The 22,580-nt window shown below is 44.0% G+C and overlaps 3 protein-coding genes across 7 annotated transcripts; 2 read left to right on the top strand and 1 right to left on the bottom strand.

The window, feature by feature from the left end:
* Positions 1-25: 25 nt before the first annotated feature.
* On the top strand, positions 26-1,382 carry LOC131884716 (probable phenylalanine--tRNA ligase, mitochondrial; the record flags this gene model as incomplete). Its single annotated transcript, XM_059232576.1, is given in 3 exon segments — positions 26-270; positions 335-627; positions 985-1,382. Coding segments are annotated over 3 exon segments (832 nt in total), but the record flags the coding sequence as incomplete, so codon positions are not given.
* A 1,537-nt stretch (positions 1,383-2,919) lies between these two features.
* LOC131884712 (uncharacterized) lies at positions 2,920-18,925 on the top strand. The gene is made up of 8 exons (XM_059232572.1): positions 2,920-3,353; positions 6,919-7,855; positions 13,004-13,319; positions 15,800-16,731; positions 16,823-17,047; positions 17,131-17,323; positions 17,408-17,563; positions 17,815-18,925. Exons 2-8 carry the CDS (start codon positions 6,974-6,976, stop codon positions 17,916-17,918), a joined length of 2,808 nt encoding a protein of 935 aa, XP_059088555.1. The 5' UTR covers positions 2,920-3,353; positions 6,919-6,973; the 3' UTR covers positions 17,919-18,925.
* On the bottom strand, positions 14,209-20,589 carry LOC131884721 (valacyclovir hydrolase-like). Of its 5 annotated transcripts, XR_009373749.1 has the most exons (6): positions 20,466-20,589; positions 19,912-20,031; positions 19,002-19,709; positions 18,794-18,909; positions 14,531-14,722; positions 14,209-14,471 (listed from the first exon to the last, which is right to left on the bottom strand). XR_009373749.1 is itself a non-coding variant. In XM_059232584.1 (5 exons), the coding sequence occupies exons 3-4, from the start codon at positions 19,703-19,705 to the stop codon at positions 18,816-18,818; spliced, it is 798 nt and encodes a 265-aa protein (XP_059088567.1). In that variant the 5' UTR covers positions 19,706-19,709; positions 19,788-20,031; positions 20,466-20,589; the 3' UTR covers positions 14,209-14,722; positions 18,794-18,815. The 5 variants fall into 5 exon arrangements, 4 of the variants coding, with proteins under 4 accessions (XP_059088567.1, XP_059088564.1, XP_059088565.1 ...); XM_059232584.1 differs by having other exon boundaries at positions 14,209-14,722; positions 19,788-20,031; XM_059232581.1 differs by having other exon boundaries at positions 14,209-14,722.
* Between the last annotated feature and the right edge of the window lie 1,991 nt (positions 20,590-22,580).

Genomic DNA, 22,580 nt, shown 5'->3' with positions numbered 1-22,580 from the left:
CATAGCTGTTGTGACCTCGTTTCAGCCGCGATGCCATCGATGCCAGTCATTATCCCGTTTTCCATCAGGTCGAGGGTGTGCGTTTGTTGGACGCTGCCGGTGTAAATGCGCGGTGGGCCGGATCGCTCAGGGATACGCCCATTCAATTGTTTGAAGCGGGCACTGAAAAGCCCCATAAACAAGCCGGGCACACTGTAGATGCCACCCAACTCTTGGAATGGGAACTCAAAGACTGTCTCTTGGGACTCATCCGCGATCTATTCGGATCAGGTGAGTCAGACTGATTGTAGAATAGCTCATGTAACCCGCCTTATGTGTTCTCCCTCTGAATCAGACCTCCAATACCGGTGGGTTGATGCCTACTTTCCGTTCACTCATCCATCATGGGAACTCGAAATTCAGTACCAAGGCCAATGGATGGAAATGCTCGGTTGCGGCATCATGCGACAAGAACTCCTTCATCAAGGCGGCGTACCCGAAAAGATAGGCTGGGCTTTTGGCCTCGGTCTCGAACGATTAGCCATGAAACTCTACGAGATCCCTGACATTCGAATCTTTTGGAGCCAAGATTCGGGTTTCTTATCCCAATTTCAAACCGACGACATTGACCAAGTGATTAAATACAAGGTAAAGAAATCCAGAAGCCCTGCCTGCACTTCACAAACGCTTACACGTTTAAAGATGCCAAAAAAATCATACTTCTTCCAAAGCTAAAACAGAAAAGTAGAATTCGGTAAGGAGTATTTGCAAATAGAGGTAATTAGTATTCAAAAGGGACAAGTATGGAATGTTTTTTGCCTGATTCTAAAAAAAATCTCCAGCACTTGACCCCACGCCGGGAACGTAAAAGATGATCTAGCTCTAGTTTCAAGCTAAATTTGTCTGAACCAAACTCCTTATAAACACTTTTAATAAAAGATGAATGATGAGTTCATTGTCTTCAAATGGAGAGCCACTGTGTTAACTCCTCATCGTTTGTTTTAGGCTGTGAGCAAGTATCCCCAATGCATCAACGATATAAGTTTTTGGTTGCCCCAAGAAGGGTCCGAATATTCTTCCAATGACTTTTTCGACTTGGTGCGCTCCATTGGCGGAGATCTGGTCGAACAAGTTGTCCTGGTGGACTCATTTTACCACGAGAAGAAGCAAAAACATAGTCATTGCTACCGAATAGTGTATCGAAGCACGGAAAAGACACTGACACAAGAAGAAGCCAACGAAATCCACAAACACATTGAGAACCAGGCCACCAGTCGACTGAAAGTGCAAATTCGTTGAGTGCTCAAATAAAGGTTATTTTGTTGGATTTATTATGTTCGTGCTGGAAAAAAAATTAATAAAGATAAGAAGGTTCATTCCTCTTATACTGCACATTGCAAATATTCAGTCTTAAACGACCACAATCCTTTAATGGGAATGGAGTCCTGATTATAAATAAAGGGTACATTTTATGGATTTGCAAAAATTCACATTTACAGCATAGGATTCTCTCTGGGCCCCGACCATCATTCTGAGACGAGTTTGTAACTCATGCTTTAGAAATGCGGGAAATACACGGACAAGCATATTTTAGAACTTAACCATTGCCGATAATACTGATCCGTCGGTCGAAACGTTTAGTAAGCGACAAAATCTTTCGACTCGTTTTTTTCAGTAGATCGTGGAGGACAATGTTAACATTTGAATTATGCACTACTTGTTCATTATGCCCATTCCCAAATTGCATGTTGCTAAATTTTGGGCATCAACTAATGAATGCTTCATCATTCAATATAATCATCCACTCACAAATGTCTCGGATGGACGCATTAATTGGTTCACGGAAGTGGACTAACCTAGTTTTGGCAGAACCCTGACAGATATTTTTTTCGCATAAGTTGCTCAGGAATCAACGTCAACATATAGCTTTGTGTTACTTGTGAACGAGATTACCGACGTCAAAAGGAGCTCAGTCTTCTCGTCCGAAATGTTATTGTTTTACTGTTTAAATTCACAACACTACCATTCTACAATAGAAATGCCTAGTTAATCAAAATACTTTCTGCATGACGTGGGTCTATTCCAGAGGGATATATGGGCAATTTAGAATGAATGTATGAGAATCCTAGGATTCAAAACTTGAGTGAATGTTACGTAGTGTATGAAGTTACAAGAAACCATTATGATTTTATATCATTATTAATGCCTGGACTTTATTTGGTTGCACCAGATGATTTCGCGAATGACACTTTGATCTTATCATGGCACTGATACCTTCAACGAAAGAACTTTTTTTCAATAGCGTTGAAACTTGGTCAAGCCAGGGTCGCCCTCTTCAAGCCATTTAGTCCTAAACGCTTGTTCACTTGCCGGTTGTCACTTTACTAGGGTCAAGTCTGGGTTATCAGAATGATATTTTACTCAACGATTAATTGGATCATGGTCGCATGCTTCAAGAATAGTTTTAAAATGATTTTCCGACATTTTCGAAGACGCTCGGAGATCGTCGTGTTCTCGTGGTTTGGTGTTCGCCTTCTCATAAGACCCACAAGTAACGGCACCCATTCCATCCGATTCCATCAAATCGGCTGGTTCCTCTCCATGGGCGAGGAGTTCCGTTCATCAAGTTGAGTTGAGCTATTAGCCCCAATTCCACATCTTCTTTATCATCACCACCACCACCACATTGACGGGCGAACAAAATCGATCCAGGATGGACTCGGTGGAGACTGGAGAGCATAAGCAAGCATGCTCCATGGTCAGCATCTAAGGGGGATATCCCGACAACTACCCTCGCAAGTCTCAGGTAAGAAGACGAACCATCGAGACTGGATGCTGAGAAATAGCGGCATCTTGTTGCTACGATTATGTAGGCAACTCCCCCAACACATCTCCTCTCTCACACGCTCACTCGTCAATCTTCATACACTTGCTACACACACACACACACACAGTACATGGGGTTGCGCAGGGCCTCTTGATCCCGAAGTTGTGTGTGTGCTAGTACTGATGCCAGAGGTTGCCGTTGCCCTAACTTTCCTTGGTACGATCCCTTAACCTACCTAGTAGCAATTCCTGTGGTGCTCTCGTCTTTTTAGTTGGAGCCTTCGGTTGGATTTTCCCGCTGGCTTCGGCCGTTCGTTCGGTGTCTACTTCTTCTCAGTCTTGGTTTGTCGCTCGGCCAGTTCAGGTGAGAAAATCCTGTGATTCCACCGTCAGTCGTCGATGATTTGGAGGGAATAACGGCGGTGTTGAAACAAAAAAATACTACCACTGAATGAATGTTCTTAGCGTGTCGGTCAATCACATACAATTGCAAACATTCAAAAATCCGAAGAAAGTGCCCTAATCAATCATCCAACGTGTCCTAGAAGGTAAGACTTAATGGGTTGTTGAATTCGTCAAGCACTTATTGGTATCCTCGGCCAATACTTGCAATAGCGTAATAGATAACTTCTATTAATTTGGCTGGAATTAGCACAAGTGGTCCGGTTATTGGTGAGAAAACACTTGATGAACTGTCTTGGCATGACGAGATTACCGTGACCATGAGTGTGAAAAACAGTTTCACAGCGTCTTAGCCTTGTACCATGTAGATCTGTAAATTTTGGACTTTCTCAAACGTGCACGTCACACAACCCTCTCATCATGGTGGTTGTGTTAGATCAAACAATGATGAAGATGTTAGTTCGGCTTCTCGCTCATTGACTTACATATCATTGGATGAATCGTCATTCTATCTCGTCCCTTGTAAGCACTTTTACTTTAAAACGAATGTATGGAATGATTTACAGCAGATGCGGCGAGCAATACATTTGGCTAAATGTCCCCACAGAACTAGAATTATTATGAAGACATTGGCAAAGAGGAGCTCCTGTTCTTTAGGAAAAAATAACCTCAACCTCTCATGTGATGGTTTTGGCCGGGAAATGACCTCGCCTGGATTGGCAGTAGTGTCAAAAAGTTTTCCCAAACGATCCAAGTAACACCGAACAAACATTCGAGTGCCAAGAACTGGGTGATTTCAATGCTGCACGTGGGAACCGCTCTCATCGTGGCATTCTTGATCTTGTCATCCAACTTTAGACATTGCGAACGCAACCATAATCGGCGGAGTTACTATATACGCGTACATACATACATACATACCGTACACACAGGGTTCAGGGAAAATGGGCATCATTTCAACAAAGGTTTTCCATAGCAGATCGAATTAACCGTAGCTCGTTTCATTGTCTGCCTTCCCAATGGTCAAATAGAGCCAGTTGTTATTTATTTTCATACTCTTCGGTGGCTTCAGAGCTTAAGCGGTGCTTCAGCAACAGATACAGTTGTTCTTGTTCAGGTGCCAGCCAGACCAGCTCTCCTTTTCGTCTTCGTTATAAACCCTGGCCAGTTTTTCCAAGAGGCAACATCTTGCGAAGAAAGCAACGGGATTCTCCCACCTGACAATGTCTGGCACCAAAGTGCCTCTCCGATAGCTCGTACATACGATCGTTTATACACACTGCCCCACTAAGTTTGGTGGTTCGTCGATCAAGGAACGACGACGGCCATGGTCTCCTTCCCTCCTCTTGTCCATCCATATTTCGTTCGTTCGTTCGTTCGTTCGTTCGTTCGTTCGTTCGTTCGTTTTTGCTACTCGTCCGTAGATAGATGTCGGAAAGCTGGCCAGAGGAATCCCCGAGGCCTCCTCCCCTATGCTACTGCATTCTTCAGCCACCTGTCATCAGTCCCGTGGACATGCGAAAGAGGATTTCGAAAGGGCATTACATGATGATAGTAACAATAGATAAGTGGTTTATTTATTAACCGATTAGTTTTTTTTTGAAAGTTTGGTAGGGTTGAAAATAGCTGACTTACGACACTTTTGTTTAAGCGAGGAGAAGATTCAAGAGGGCATTGGTTTGCGATCATTGCTGCCTTAAAGGCATGAAAAGACTGATATTCTAATGTTGGTGCATCTCCTGAAGGAGAAAATGTAATTGGGTTTCTTCGAGAACGCAATGCCCTTGAAAGTATTTCTTGCTCTTCTTTTGCATCCCTGAGACGATTGGAGATTGGCAGATGAACCTGAAATTGGAAACCTTTGGAAGGAGGTTTTGATGATCTAGTGTTCCGGTCGCACACGGGGTTTTAAGTGAACATTTGAACTTTACCCAATAAGTTTGCCCTGTCAAACCAACGGATGACGTGTTGTTAGTGAAAGAGCGAGACACAAAAGTGATGGTCTTTAAGAGAAGAACAAGAAAAAAAAAACCTCTAAGCCAAATCTTCGTTCAAGGTTCCAAACTCTCTTCGAGAGCGTCCATTGTCAAGGTCATATTCACAAACTTTTGAACGGTGCGATTGAGCAATTAGCCGGATTTTGACATTGACTTGAGAACCAAGGGAAAATTGTCCCTTACTTCAAGGATTAGAGTGAACTTAGCTTCTAGATGTACAATAAGGTTGGAATTATCACGAGGCAATAAGTCACCGCTTATCGGGAGGTTCTGTAGGTACATTGACAGACATGGAAATCCGTGATTAGGATCATTCTTCTAACCTGTCCGACAGTTACCGCTTCGACGTACCAGATCCAGGATAGTCATCTTCAGATGGTACATCATGAACCTCTCATCTTAAAGGTTCTTGAACAATGACCGACATAGACAACTTGTCTCAAGAATAGGGGGGTCAATCGATTCAGATTGCTAGCCATACTGTGAAATTGACAAGGACGTTTCAAATCTGTTCGAGAAGATCATTTCTCCGTTAATGATTCGATCTCCGTATGAACTGACTCCTACAGACTCGGCAATTGCTCAATTTTGAATTTTGAACCAAGTGTGGTATGAAGATATGATAATGATCAAGTCATCAATTGTGATACCCTATCAGCAAACTCGGCACATGTTCAAAGTTTATCCATCCTCTTCAAGCTTTTTTTCATACCTACTCGTGTACAGCTGTCACAAAGCAAACTAAATTTGTGATTCTTTGATGAGGCACCTGACCCATTCTTAATGGCAACAACAATTTTTCTCACTGGGTTAGATATAGCTGCAAGGTAAATACGCCATGAAATGTCTAGTAAGAAACTGGCTCATCAGGGTCCAATGCTCCTACTATTTCTGCCGCTCCAAGAAGTAGGTACTGTTGCTTTTATCTCGGAATTTATCACGAGTTTTCCCACAAGTTTCACTCAGCTATGACGAGGTTCACATCTCCTTCAATGTGCACTCACTCTAAGACAACCATAATCATCCATCCCACTTAGTTCAACATACTACACACGTACTGTTCAATGCCACAGAAGACACTGCAGGAGAACATCCAATTGACGTTCATTTCACGACACACACCTCGATTGGTGATCGGTGGTGGACAAAGAGGCGTGAACAAAAAAGACCGAGACACTTTTTCCAGTGGGTGAACTAATATTGTTTCTTGTACAGCCGGACCTCGTCATCTTAGAGCGGGATCAATTTAGTCACCAACAACCATGGCTGAGGGCTGCCTCAGGGCTGCCTCTAACAGATGTTGGTCGCACTTTTTGGCGAAAGTAAAAAATGAGGAAGAAGATGAAAAATAGCAACGCATCTTGCGGAACTTTCAAGCACTTCGACCGACGTACACGTATGGGGGGATAAAGATTGTGAATGTTTTGCGGAAGACCGAGTTGCAGTACTTACCTCTCTGTGTTCATACACAATGTACGTACGTAGTGGGTGACTGAAGCGATTACCTTGATGGATGAAGGTGATAACTGAATTTCAGGCAGGCACCGTTCGTTCATCTGAGTCTCACACATCTATCAGATCCGCTCATACACAGACGTGATGGCAGAGAGAGAAGTAAAGCAAACATGGGACATAAAAACCGTATAGTGGCTGCCTCGTTAGCTCATTAATGAGTTGTAATCAATGAAAATCATGTACTGTTTGTGATTTTCAGAATGGACTTGAATTAGACTGGCGATCCTAGACCGATTTTCTACGTCAAATCCAAAATGATGCCACTCCGCCCACCGATAGTGGTGCTCCTCATATTGATCATAGGCTTCTTATCCAATTCAGTGGTGAAAGCCCAATGCCCTTGGGGGCAGGATCAACGGTTTCTACCTCTTCAATCCGCCTGCATCTGCAATCTCAACCCCGAGCAAGCTCTCTCGGTGCAATGCCAATTAGTGAACTTCACCATCCTCATGGGAGCCCTTCATCGGTATTCTCAAGGCTCTGTCATTGAATTGCTGTACATCAATAACAGCACAGTGGGATCACTCCCGCCATTCGCTTTCAAGAACCTGAAAATCATCAGCTTGCAGATCAGTGCGGCTGAAATCATCGAGATCTCGGATAATGCCTTCCGAGGCCTGGAGAACACCTTGCAAAACTTGAATTTGGCCAACAACCAATTGAGAACCATCCCGGTTCAACCCTTACGACAGCTGAGGTTGGTCAGCCTGTTGGATTTGTCTCAGAATAGGATCAAGTTCGTGCCCGACAACGCCTTCGTCACTCTCCGGCTGAAGACTCTGAAGTTGGCCGAGAACAACTTGACCGTGTCTGACAACGCTTTGAGAGGCCTGGATTCGTCCCTGAAGAATCTGAACTTGAAAGCCTGCCAACTGAAGCAGATCCCGGAGGGGATCCGGAAACTCCACGGCTTGGCATTTTTGGATTTGGCCCAAAACAACATCAGGAACGTGGAACCCGGCACTTTCCAAGAGCTCCACTCACTGACCGCTCTGAACTTGGAACGGAACATCATCCAAAAACTCCACCCAGATGTGTTCGCAGGGATTGCCGATACCCTCACATCATTAAGTCTGCTGAACAATTTGCTAACCGAATATCCCCTCCAAGCGGTTATGGGACTCAAAGGACTCAGGGTAAGAAATCAAGCTGAAAAATAGTTGGCCTTCTTCCTCTTCACCTATCTATTGGACAATTGGACAATAATCTACGCCTGTCTTTTTTTGCCCACAACTTTGGTCCGACGATTTTTGAAATCTGAAATCGTGGACAAGCTGACGTTGAGCATAATTAAGCCTGGAAAAAAGGGAAACTCTCATCTTCGTCGTCTTGTTCATGCACTTACTTTCCTCTGAAATGCACGTGTTAATGCTCCCAGACACCAGGCGCATTGTTCAAGCCAGTGTCAGAGTCTCTCTCTCATCTTTAATTAAAGCAAGGACAAAAAGATCCTGGTGATCACTTTTGGATTTCAAATTGTTATCTCCTTTCCAGTTTTAGCGTAATTTTGAGGTGAATTTCTTGCCTTATAATTCAGTTTGTATGGCTAATGTAGTGCAAGTTTGTAGCCGGGGTGAGTGTCATGTTCAAGCATGAGATCATCGGTTACGAGGGTAAAGAGGTCGATTCAATCTTGGTTTGACATAGTTTCTCATTTGATGGCATAACCTGATTCCCCCCGACTTCCTCTTGTCAAATCCAAACCTTGTGCAACCCTGGTTGTCTCGAACTAGCTCATACGTAGTATATCAATCTCTGAACTCCATTCGACTACAGTGTGCATTAATGTAGATGATTCTGAAAAATCCTAAGTTTCAATGCTCGACTCTTTGCAACAATGACCAAACAGATTTTGAAACGGGCGTTGACTTACGGATTGGTTTCAATCGATAGGAGCCTTCGCGTGCGATCAAAGAGGGCAAGTGGGCCAAAACTTGTCACTTGTAAACCAAAAGAATGGTACAAGTTTTGAATAGAATGAAATAAACCAAAAACTCCTAATACTAAAAGGCTATTAAATTGGAATGTACCTTAAGGTGTGCGAGTATAAAGTACCTACTTCAACTGTACTATTTGTCGGTGCTTTCATTCCCTGTGCTCCAATACTTTTCTCCAGTCATGATGGCTGAGTTAAAAGAGAGAACAGATCTGCGAAATGTCGCACATACCTGAGACCAAAGCAACTAGTTGACTGACTGACTGACTGACTGACTGATTGCTCAGGTAGCCAGATGGTGCTGAGAGATATCTAAGTTTAACCGACGAGATTTCCTTCCTCAACTGGAGGCGCTCTTCCTGCCGCAAATTGGCAGGAGTGTACCGTACCAAATGCTGACCTAATTAAACCTGACTTGACGCAAAGATCGGACTTGCAATCTACTTTCGAGCTTCTTTCTTCATAATGGCTCATTTTTTCTCATTGCTTTCACGGCTCAAACTTCAGTCTCAGTATGCAATGCTCATCATGAGACAGAGAGGTAATCGTGCTTTGCGTGGGAACACTGAATATGGTTTGACAAGAGACTTTTATCGCATTTGCTCTCGGCCAATGATCTTACGCCATGCAATTTGCAAAGGAGAGACACCACACCATGACTTGGACTTTGACAATGAGTCGAGGTTTTAGGCGAGTCCTTTTCCCACCAGGCACTTATTAATTGCTTCATATTGCTCACTTCCTGAAATCAAATCAATTTAGGCCCACTCGACGGGAAGTAATGCCTCACTCCTCCCCAGATCCAAGCAGACAATTATGGTACTCAGTGTTCGGTAAGTGAGTTGAGATGCGGGCAACAACATTGTCATTTTCTCCATCAGCACGTGAATTTAGCGCCCCTTCTCAACCCACTCAACAACTTACCTGATACCTTACACGGTTACTGTACATCGACAACACAGCAATGACGACAGCAATGTGCGCTCAAATGCAATTGGGCCTGAGTCTGTATTTGGTCTCATCAGGGTGGAGGAAAAAAGTGAATTGCTATCTTGATTAATCTGCGTAATCAAACTTCCTGCTTGAGCATCTATGTCGAAGATTTTTTTTAAAAAATCAACACAGCCGGCTACCCCTATCCCCAACTTCAATTCGATCTCGTGACACAAGTCTTATTACTTTGTTCCGACGAAACTATCTTCCCCAAGAACGTCATCATGACTTACTCGTGTGAGCGGGTTTTAACCTTGATTTTTTGGGAAAGGGACTCGCAATTCACCTGAAATACGATAACAATAATTTTTGTTCGTGACATCCAGAAAGAGACAGGAAAAAATCTTCATCGGCAATTTCAACGATCCTGGGATATTACAACCAAAACGACATCAATTCCCATAGTAAGAACAGCGATTTTTGTTCACTTTGGAATTTAGCAGCCGTTCATTTGGTGAGTGAAATCATGTTGGAAGAAAAGTCCCAATAATCGAAGAGAGAACTCCCAGGAATTTCCTACTGTTCGGAAACGTTTGGCAATTTTCCGGTCGAGGAAGCTGAAAGCAGGAGAATTTATGAGCAACGAGACCAAGTGCGAACATTCAAGGTCGTGCAATTAATCTTCCAGACACGATTCCAAAGAACAGGGTGGGGATCAATTGAAAAGAAGAAGGGGGGGAAGGGGGACTTTCACGCCTTTCCTTCATGAAGATGAGCCATTCCTCAACCTCATATCACTAATTGTGGATATGTGACTTGGCATAGTGTGTTAGGCCAACCTCTCATTCGCCACGTCTACCCTTCGCTATTCTTATGAAACGAAGGCATTTCCTCGTTCCTTTTCATAGAGCGGGCAACAAGAATAAAAGAGTGAAGGGCTGATGGGAAAACTTCATCATGACAACCACAGCTTGTAATCCAATCACACAGATTTCATTCAGTTGGGGCTAAGCCATATTGTTGATTACTCAGGCTATTTTATGTTTGCCTTGTTGGCCACAGACTTACGGGATGATTTACTCATTTGTCGTCCAAACCGTCTTCTTCATTTTTCCTTTCGAGGCGACTAAGAATGTGGCCTGGCCCAAATACTGGATTAACGTGAAACGGACCAATGAATGAAAATGACTTATTCATTCCAAAGACAGTCACAATTGTGTTAGTTGACTTTCCCTGAAATCACTACTAGAAAGAAATCACAAGTAAACATTGATGATCAATTCATGCCAGTTTTCCCAAGGTACCCTTTGCTAACGTAACAGACGATCGCAAATCTCGTTGATAAAAGATGGGCCATCCAAATCAGATGCTGCTCGCATACCTGGAATGCGCATATGAGATTCATATCAGCAGAGCTCAAGACGAAAATGATATCTTTCGTGTCTGACTGGTCGTGCGGGGTATGTATATGTCAGTACATCCAGGCAAAGAAACTTAAGTTCGGGGTGGGAGGGATGGCAAATAAATCCCGCTACAAAGGTGCTCCAAATAAAGACTGGAAGAGTAGTCGTTGCCAATAACGCACAGAAACCAACCAGACCAAACGTTTCAAACAAGGACCTTGACTTATTTTAACCCCTGGCATGAGTGGATTGGGTTCATCTTTCTCCATGTGGCTTCCTCTCTACTGTAGATTGAGCATCATTCATAGGATCTAACATGTTGAACTATTCTCCCCGACCCCAAATTTTGACCACTCGAAATTCATTCATCTTGGCCGATAGAATGAGGAAGTTGGGACTCGTACGTACGCACTTTTGGTGGGGTATATCCGCAAATATCTGGACCGTGATCCATTATTTAGAATGGAGGTGCTGCTCGAGTTGATATCCCAATGGATGGATGTAATGATAGCCTGTACGAATGTAGTAGATCACTCATTGGCAAACCATATCATAGTTCAACGACTCATTCATTAGGCACTCAGATCAAACGTTTAAACTGAAAAAACCATTGGGATGTGATTGAGCGACGTAATACACAGTATTGTAGAGGCTTGAAATAGCGATGAGTGTAGGAGAACAGACGGCGATATTTGCCTTGATGCAAGTTCCGTTCGAATCAAGTCGTGCAGATTTCGAACTTCCTGTCCAACCAGCAGATGGTACCTCAATGCAGACATTTTACCGGGTGAAAGAGAGGGGGAGGCGTCGGCGGCATTATACTTACAACTCAAGAATTACAATCATCTCGCAATAGGATGATGATTAAAACTCACCTCCGTCACCTGTATGTACAGATGTACTGAGTAAGTGTTTGGGCCGTGCACACCGCTATTATCATTATTTCTTTAAGCACTCCGCAATGCAGGGTCGGGCCTACTCAAGAGCACGTTGATGTGTAAAAGAGCAACAAAACGAATCTAATGATTCAACATTTATTGTACTGCCATTTGTGTTTTCATTGTTGGCCTTAAGGATGCAATTTCACGATAAAAAATAGTATGGTAAACATTTTTTGTGTTGGTACCATATTGTTAAAATAGTTAAAAAAAGATCAAACCTGGAATACTTGGGACTAACCAATTTTCCCTAACTTAGATCGCATGCAATGAAAGACAAAACATCAGATGCGAAATGCAAAGGCTTGAGTTGTGGACTCTAGAAAAACGAGTTGAAACCATTTTAGAATTGATCACCGAATTCCCGCCCAACCCTGCTTGAAATCAAGTGCGTTCCCCACTCACTGGGAATTTAGACCTTGATTTAACACCACACTCTTGATGATATGTCATTCCTGAGCGAGCTGACTGACTAGCAAGCAAGATGTTGGAAGGTGCTACCAATTCATCATGACGAGCGGGATTCTCTATCGCGTAAATGAGGCATGATCGTGATTTAGAGATTTCAATGACGGAAAATCTCAGGAACTTTGATGATCTTGATCTGTCAGGTTCAAGCCTCTACCTGCCACACCCGTCCTCCCAAGTGTTCAAAATCGACGGAGTGTGGACCCTGTAGGACAATAGACTGAATCTATGGGCTTTTGCGGCCGATCTCTATCACTTTTTTGCTAGAGAGCGATTCCAAGATTTGTAGAAAGTTAACTCCCCCCCTTTGGATTTGAGGGAAAGACTTCAAAAAAAGTCGTAGAGTATGTGACTACTCTGTACTGAACTCTATACTGTATTAGGTGGGAAATCATCATTCATAAGTCATAACCATAAGTCACAACGCGATTGGAATTCAGATTTGGACTCCCATCCTGTCAATCCTTTCAGTCCCCAAAGAGTCGTCAGCCTGTCGATTTCAACATCCCAATGGTCCGTTTCGTATTCAGTTCCTGCGTACAGTGTGTGCAGACGGTATTCCGTCACGTCATGGATGATGATGATGATGATCCGCTTTTTTCCCAGGTTCTAGATCTTGGGTTCAATTTGCTGCGGGTGCTACCCCAGATGGCGTTCAAGGATATCCACAGCCTGACCCTGTTGGCGTTGGATGGCAATCCCATGGCGACATTACCTGAGGAGACCTTCGTGCACTTAAATTCAACTCTCCGAGGATTGAGCTTGGGTGGGCGATTTCTCACGTGTGATTGCAACATCGCCTGGATCGTGGATTGGATCCAGAAATATGACCTCCAAGTGACCTCACGGGAACGAAATCCCCAGTTCTGTGGACATCCTCAACACTTGAGGGACCGAAACTTCTATCAACTCAGCGCTAATGGTGAGTTGTAGCATCAAATTTGAAACCCATTCATGAATCAAGAGCAGTTCCATTTGGATATGCAGAAACCATGACCACCACAGTTTGTACAAGCCACCCCAAGGTGTTCGAACGCCATTGCTGGATTCGTAAAGAGTAGTCATTGTGGGTATTTGTTTTCAATGGGGCGTGCTTAATTGGCCTCTTCAAATGATACATGTGAGCGTATCATACGCGTTTGAAACCGACAGCAGATCTTACTTCGTCACGCCCCATTGCCGGCTCAAGGTGTGAAAAGGGCAAAAATGACCAATTACCGAATAGAATAGGTTCACTACATAAAACAACACTTAAAGGTTGGGCTCAATCGCCTACACACTGTACGTACATACGTTCGTACTCATCGGATTTTCAACGAGCGCAACATTGCAAACACCTCGACTGTTTCAACAAGCCATGACATGAGATCGATAGGAATGATACGATTTTGTTTTACGATTGGCTTTGCAACAGTTCGAGATAAGTGGACCATTTTTCATCGTCATTCAACAAATTGTTCTTTGTTTGATCCAGAGAGAGATCGAACCAAAAGAGGGCAGACCAAGATTTTCCACGGAAATCTCGAGGACCTACCTAGTAGATAGTTATATGGCATATGCTCCTTTTAGGTCAGAACATGTTTGCATCTTCAATCCTCTACAGGGTCGTGCAGAGACAAGTGATGTCTTTGCTGTGAAGGTTGTCATATAATATACTTAACGAGCAAGATTGCGCTACATGCATTCAATGAAGGAATTTAATGAAAAATCGGTTCCAGGTTTCAATCTAACAACAAACTAGGCAACTGTAATTTCTGAGTCAATCATACATGTTCTGCCTATTTCTATTTACATATACTAAAGCAATGTAATGCCGAAAAAAATCCACTTTATTCACGTTTTGGCCCAAGTTTTGAACTCATTTTGTCACTAATCAGGGCAACTAAAGGATTCCAACAACACTTCATGAAATCATTACAAGGCCCCAATCGAGCCGAAACACAATGACAGATAGGGTCTAATGATCAAAGTAGCTACGTACAAGCAAAATAACAATTACTTTTGCACTATTTTTCCGCACGGTTTTTTGCCTGTGGTAGGACGCCATCTAGTGGTGAAACTTCAAGGATATGATCTACAACCACCATACACATTCGGGTAATTGAAGAAAAAAAATGGCTATAATTTACTTACAAGACGTGCTTTCTGAGCCCGGAAGAAACTAGTGAGAAGCTCGTGCTGAATTTCCAAGGATGTCGTTGGCAACAAATTCCAGGAGTTAATCATGGCGGAGAACGTGCCCCTTGAACGGCGAAATGAACGATGAATGACACGGGAATGATGGCTCAGATTGGTATGTAACGAGTTGGGCGTGATTGGCTGACCCTGCAAGACACCACAAGAAAGCGATCATCTGATCTTCGTTTCGATAGTATTGGTTTGCAAAGAGTTCAAAAGAAAATCTGAGCTCCTTTTTTGGTTGGGCACTTTCAGCCACTTCGGGTTTCAACCCTCACCACACCCAAAGCTCTTCCAATATCATATCTGTCGAGGGCTGATTATATTGTACATGAGCTCTGCAGATCACCGCTGTGACCTTCAGCGAGAAAATGCATTTCATTGTTTTGCATAACGAAAAACAACAACAGATCTTGCTAGACAAATCTCCATGGATACACCCCATCATACTAAGGTATGGTATCCACTATACTACATAGTTAGGTAATTGTTTTTGCCAATTTTGAATAGCAAGACAGCAATTGCCCCACAGCATGAAAAGGGAAACTGAACAATAAAGAAGCGCATCCACCCAAGCGCGTTGTTGACATATTGCCTTACGAGTAACTTGAGCGGAACCCGCTTTATTCGAGATAAAATGTTTAATCGAGTCACACTTTAACTCTGTCTGAATGTCCTGACTCCAAAGGGCCAGGATTTCAACCTCGTTATGACTTGTCATGCGAGAAACCGTATGAACATCCAACCGATAAATTTGATTCATACGGTGCAGTGGACGTATGTTAGATGAGGTGCTTCAATGATCTGTTATTTTCATCGGGATATTGCAAAATCTAGAGCCTTGATGAACAGAATATTGTTTGAAATAAGATTAGAACGAACCATAATGTTGCATAAAGAGCCCACAATAGTGTATCGCTACTTGAATTGCTCCAACAATGAATCAAGATCAATGGGGCGAGAAAACGAAAATCATTTTCTAACCTTGCGGTTGAAAGAACGAGGTCTGTTAGGCTCTGGAGATCAAATTCAAAGCATTGGCGATACCGATTCGATTTTTGGATCCTATGCAGAGAGACAGCCATTTTTGCAGATCATTCTGCCAGAGTTCTTACAAACATGAGGATAGGAACAAATATATCCACGCGTTCTCTTGAAAGAAGACCAACCAATCCCTGTACCCTCAGTCGTTCTCCTTTACAGGAATATTGTCGATTTTTTCAGACCTAATCTGTGGCCCCCCTCCAACCCGAGCACCGCCTCCAACCACCACCACCACAACCACTGAAGCCACCAAAACTCGAGAGCCCGAACTTTTTTCTCTTCCACCCACCCCAGCCCGGCGACCACCTCAGAGTCCACCAACGAACCACCAAATGTTCAGGCCCCAAGTGATCAATAATGGTCTCCATAATAAGGCACCCCACCCTTCTCAGAACCCACAGCTGGCCACCCCATCACCCACGGTTCGACCGGGAGATATCATCACAGAGATAAAAATGATGGTTGGACAAGAAAGCCAGCCACCACGAAATCGAAACGCCATCCCTGTCCCGCCCCCTCAGATCGTTTCGACCGAGCCATCTTTAAGGCGGGCAGAAAACTCCCGGCGCCAATTGCCTCCCGGACTGGCCTTGCCGGAAAGCAACTCCGCTTTCCCTCAATCAGCTAGAAGTACGCCCTCACCCCGACCAATCTTGCCTCCACCCCCGAATTCATTGAGCGGGCAAATCATCTCCCGACCACGAGAAGATCCTTCATTGCGCCCGAACATAGGTCCCAATCGACCGAGATCAGTTCAACCTCCAGAGCCTCAAATCATCAACAAGGCCAATCTAGGCGTGGGAGCTAGTTTCAATCAACGCCAAAGACCACCCGCACTTGCACCTCAGAGATCGGAAACGGACGTTTTGCCCCGACATCAAGAAAGCCTGATCGATCGGTCCACGTTATGCAAGGAACTGGATTACGACGAAGTGATTGTTCGAGACGCGTATAAAGAAGATAACTCCATTGTGATCAAATGGCATTCCGAGGTGACCAACATATTGGGGTTTCGTGTGGTTTACCGCTTGTTTGGCAAACCCGAATTCAAACAAGGGCCTCCCTTGGCCCCAAGTGAGAGGGAATTCCGCATCAAGAATGTCCCGTCAAATGTAAGCCCTCAAAGAGCATGAATTTTCGTTCACATGGCAGGTGTGACGGTCGGTGATCATGATCTTGCTTTTCTGTGCCTATTTATTGCAGGAATGCATTGTGGTTTGCGTGGTCTCACTTGAAGAGCTTAAAATCACGCCCAATTCTGTCCCTTTCGAGCAATGTCGAGAGATTCGCACAGAGGGCGTTGGGACAAGTCAGAAGCTGGATTGGATCATTATTCCTGCCAGTGCAGCCATCGTGGCCACAGTCATTATTGCGGTCATAATCTTTATTGCGTGCCTAAAAACTAGTCAAAAGTCACGAGAAGCCAAGGTAAGGATAAAATAACCCAATATTACAACTGCACAGGGTGGGGAAGTCCTGATGGTTGACTCAATTCTTACTTGATCTCGCAGATTTTGGACGAAAAGCCAATTCATACCTTGAGTATGAGCGGCATGGGAACACTCACCGCCGGCCCTCCGTTGGCAGGTCTAGCCTCCATTGGCTTGGGACCCACTTCGAAAGACTGGGATCAGATTTCGATGTACAGCCAACGAACGGATCGGAGCATACCTAGATCTCGCATGTATCACATGGAACGTGCAGGTAGGTCCAACTCCCAATCGGCATCCTCGCTTGCCATTAAAAATTTCCATGACGCCCAACAACTGATAGACCTTCAACGTGCAGCCGGATCGCTCAATGGCGGGTTCATCCCCGAAGACGCACGATCTCACTTAAGTGCCCTGAGTCAGCGGACCACCGGGCGGTCAAAATCCATTGGGGATCTGACTGGAAAGGCATACTTGACGAATGGGGCATTTGGACTTGGACTAAGCAGACAAGGTAACACAATTACTACCGACCCCACTTCCGACTTCTTTTTCTCATTCTATGTACAAATAAGCGTACAGACGGAAGCAATGCTTTCATAACAGACCTAAAAAGTGAATGGAAATTGTTTCACTAACTTGATGCTGAAGAAATGCATGGCCTAGGGGCGAATAAATCTTTTAAGGCTTCTTAGTAGTTCTCCATAATGATTGTGACCTTTCTCTCTAACTCTGACGGTGGCGTCCATTTTCTTCTATTCGTAGAACTTCAATTTGAACAGCAAATATGGCGAAAAGTTTTGTCTGATCGTCTTGACCATGATCCAAGGCTTCTGCAGAGCTACTATCGCCGCTTTGGGTACCTCTAACACGCTTGGAAAACATAAGCGATCCATCACAGCTAACCTCGCTTAAATCTAGTCATTTGGGGATACTTCTGTGATCGTATCAGGGAGAGGTAGGGCCAATGGGCATCTCACTTCTTCCCCTAGTTTAATTGATTCACAAGTTTCGCTCACAAATTATACTCAAGTGCTTCATTGGATTAACCTAAGCATCTGGACGAGGTGTACTAACTTTCACATTCGCTTTCCTGTCTTCCATAGATCTCCGCCAATCCCGCCAATCGTTAGTTAGTCATGGAGGTTAAGGTGATATGGCCACCAATGGACGGCATTCACGGGCCAGTGCAGTCTCACGAACTTCAAGGCGATCCGCACATCGAAGTTCCACGCACAGCCGTAGTCGGGATCGCCTCCATCCAGGCTATTTGAGCCCACAAGACAACGACTCCTTGAATGAAGAGGACTCGGACAACTGGGCCACATCCACGGATAATAATTGGACCGACTATGATCAAGATATTTACATGCATCGGAACAAGACCAAGTTTGGCCACTTTGGAAGCCGTGACGACGTCAATCTTTGATTGAGTTGACAAGCTCTGAGGAGAACATTCCATTCAATGCAACATGAAGAAATTATTGATCAAGGGCATATTGGTTTGTCGGAGAAAAACCAATAACCAAGTTTATTTTCCGCAAGTCGAACCGTTGCGCACAATGAGATTTCTCGAGCTACGAGAACGGTGCAAAAATCGAGTGGAATGAGCGAATGAGACACAAGAATGGAACTGAAAAAACTAACCCTTTCAGTTCGATGCCAACGACTACTAATGACCCATCAAAACGCTGTACATATTGTCTCTTATGGCCATTGGAAAAGAATGCCACACAATCATTACCTGGACTTGATTACTTTCTATTTCAATTCGCCGATAGAAATTCTTCCGTCATTTGGTTGAACTCTTTTTGATACTTAAAATGGAGATTGTGTTTGCCGTCGGGGAATCGCTCCAGACTGAAAACAAATAAAGAAGAAAAAAAAAAGATACTTTTCAGAAATAGAATCCAGTCAATTCAAATACTCAGCGTTTTCATCGTTTGACTAACCGAGCGTTTGGAATTTCTCGTTGTAAGATGTCCGGATGAATCGTGTCTAGCATGGCGTCCTTGTCGCCATGGACAATCAAGGTCGGACATTGAATTTGGGCCAATCTCTGACGACAGATCTCGCCCTGGTTTTTCTCAAACACGGCTCGGTAGGCTTGACACCACTCCTTCCAAATGATGGGAAAGTAATCCACACCATAAGTCTCTTCCATGGGGCGTCTCATGCGCTCGGACCATTGACTCACATCACTCACGTTGGTGATATGTTGCACATCTTGCGCGGAGATGAATGCATTGGCGCCCCAAACGACCAACTTCTCGATCTGTTCCGTGTACTCAGCAGCCATGACCATGCCCGTGATTCCACCGTCGGACCACCCCAAGACACTGAACTGATCGAAGCCCAATTGGTCCATGAGGTCAATTGCTAGCTTGGCATCACGATCAAAAAAGTCCAAGGGCCAGGTTCGAGCCGGAGGCCGAGAAGCACCGTACCCCGGAGGGTCCCAAGCAATCACCCGGAGTTGTGGGTGACCAGAGAAGTGTTGGAGTTGAGGGGCAAAATCGGAGGAAGCGGTGCCCAAAGCTCCGGGCATTAGTAATGCCGCTTTGGAACCTTGGCCCCGGGCCTCATAGTGAATCTTTTGTCCTTGAGACAAGGTCAAGGTATTCGGACCTTCGATCAGTCCGCTAGGAGAGGACATGCTCCTAAACCAAAAGGGGTTGGTTAGAATCGTCTTTCTTGAAAAATGCGTGATTAATTTACAGACAACGCTTGGGCCTTACCTCTTGGCTACTTAAATAAATTACAAGACTGAAGGCCAAAGCCCTGTTCACTGTCTTTACTTGTGCTCAAAAATCTTTGCCTTATCAGTGTGTGTGTGTGTGTCTGGGGGGGGCTTATCTTTACCGTTGAGGAATCGCTGGCCACCCGGTTCGAAGCCCCATCCGGCCAAAGGAAACAATACCCGCCATAAACATGCCTGGAACTTTTCCACCCACTTCCGCTGGAGTGTTCAATCTAGAAAAGCTAGTCAAACCGTTGGATTATATCGTATCAGACGGACTCGAGGGGATTGAAGTAAACATATAAAAATGGGGACAATCAGGGCCTTGGGTTGGATATAGCTATGTCTGGATTGATAGATAAATAGGGGGCTGGGGATGAGTGTAGGCCTAAAACAGAGCTTGAAATCAATAATTCAATTCATGTTCGTAATACTTGAATCGAATCGTTTTGATCAGTCGGGCCCGTTTCTACTTAGTGCCTACGTAGCGTGTCTTTCTTCGCCTCAACAGGTTTTGAAAGAGATCGAGAGGGAAGCTTCGAAGGTCGAGCGAAAGGATAAACTTCAATCAGATACAAGAAATCATAGTCCAACTGTTTTGGCACAGCCCTCCTAGGTTAGACGTACAGTGACATATTGTTTGAAATTGGTGCACAAGAAAAGAAGATTGAATTACCATAACCCGACCAGTTTCCACTTGATCTATAGCTATCTTTCGTGTGGGGTTGCCCTCTTGCTGTTCCTGGCTCACAGTGACAGCCTTCAGATCGGCTGATATTTACGCGGAAAGGAATTCGACCACGTTTGTCCAACCTCTGTTATTGCATTAGCATTTGGAACCAACGTCATTGATTCTCTCTCAACTTTTATTTGCATGTCTGAGGCCATACTTAGAATCAGGCATGGAGGTCTCAATTTAACTGGAGGTCTGTCTATCCAATTGTCGCCCTATACCCCGGTAGGCTGTGATCTCATTAGGAAACGGGGCTAAGACGATGAGTTAGGCCTTACCTTGGAACGGTTTTCACCCTCCATCCTGTTTAAGAGGTTACTGCTGATCATTTCCAGTCAATATAGTCCAATTTTCACGTATATTGTTGTTGTTTATAATTCAAGATGATTGACATTGGAATTCCAGGATCGCGTAGTAGTTGAACCCTTTTTTGCTCTGTAGTTAATGAAACACATCTGGTTCACTTTCAAGGAGTGCTTGGATGTTTCTGACAACCACTCACATCAAAAACTCTGGACTCTGGAGCGTGAAAAAAGGAAAGAGTAACGAGAATTTTTTGGTTTTTTGGTATGATTATAGTATTTAAAATGCAACTGGACTACAGTTCCTTTTCAAAAAAGGAACGAACGTGGCTAGTCTCCAAAACAAGTTGGACGTAATTCAGGGTGAGATTAAGGCCTCTTTCGAAAATGACCAACTGATGACCAACTTCAAACTGAGAGTAAGATGGCTGAGGAGATCGGGTCGAATCCGAAGGCTTTTTTCATTTATGCGAACTCGAAAAGAAAGATGAAACACCCTGTTGCGCCTTTTGAGATTGATGGGGAAGGCATTAGCAATGTAGAGGCTATGGCTCGTAGAGGTAGGTAGAGGTTTAACGAGCGTTTTGAGAGCACCTTCAAGCCCTCGAGAACCCAGGCTAGTTTGAACAGTGAAGTCCACTTCTCTTCTTTCTCGGGCTTCTTCATTGTTTAATTTGCTTCCCTCTGATATTCGTAGGGAATACGTAGGCCTTATTAACGTAAGCATCTTTCAAGTCAGACTTGGACAAATTTTTAAGTAGCATTCCAGATCATTCAAGGACGAGCTCGGTCTGCCAACTCAAATTCGTTGGTTGACCAAATATCATATAAAGATTGAAAGGTAATAAATAGACGAATTATAACCTTTCATTTTAATAGCACTGGGGATTAAATTCCTGTTGCGGTTAGAGAAGCTCGTGGAAAAACAAAACAAAACAATTAAATACTGTTATTTCTTTACTTGTAATTTCGTCACTACTGACTCATTTTTTGCACTTTTATCAGAGTATAACTCAGGTAGTTGTAACATTATTACGAGCAACGAAATTACAGTAGTTCGTTCCAGTTTTCAAATGGGAATTGTAATCCCATTACAACTCAAAATAGTGTGATAAGATAGAGATTATTGACATTTTGGGGGTGGTTTAAGGCAGAGAAGTAAGCCCCAGGAATGCGAATGGCGATCCGTAAAGCATATCTGACGGACTGAACCCAACATCCTCTTTAACAGAAGCGCGAATACCGAGAAGAACCACAGGTAGATGATCGGTCCATTTCACATCTGAACCTAGTCTGGCCTTTAGAGCGCTTTTCAAATGCCGGTGAAAGCGTTCCACCAATCCATTCGAAGCGGGATGATAGGCGGTGGATGATTTCACAGTGGAGCCCAAGCGCGAACCCAAAGATTTCCAAAGATCACTTATGAATGGCGCCACGGTCACTAACGATGGTGGAGGGGCATCCAAAGCGGGCAATCCACGAGCTAAAAAAAGCTTTGGCACAAGTCAGACACTTGAATGGGAATGGGAATGGCTTCGGGCCACCTGGTGAAGCGATCGATGACGGTCCATATGTAGGTGTTGCCATCAGATGAGGTAGAGGACCCATCAAATCGACATGAATATCATGAAGCGATCATTCGATAATGGAAATAGAGAGAGCTGTTTTGTTATAGCGTTGAATCTTTGACGTTTGACAATCAATACATTCCTTTACCCATCTGGATACGTCAGCGGGAAGGTTGGGCCAAGAAAAA

The sequence above is a fragment of the Tigriopus californicus genome, chromosome 8, assembly GCF_007210705.1.
Source record: "Tigriopus californicus strain San Diego chromosome 8, Tcal_SD_v2.1, whole genome shotgun sequence".
Taxonomy (NCBI): Eukaryota; Metazoa; Arthropoda; class Copepoda; order Harpacticoida; family Harpacticidae; genus Tigriopus; species Tigriopus californicus.
This window is presented reverse-complemented; position numbering and strand designations above follow the sequence as displayed.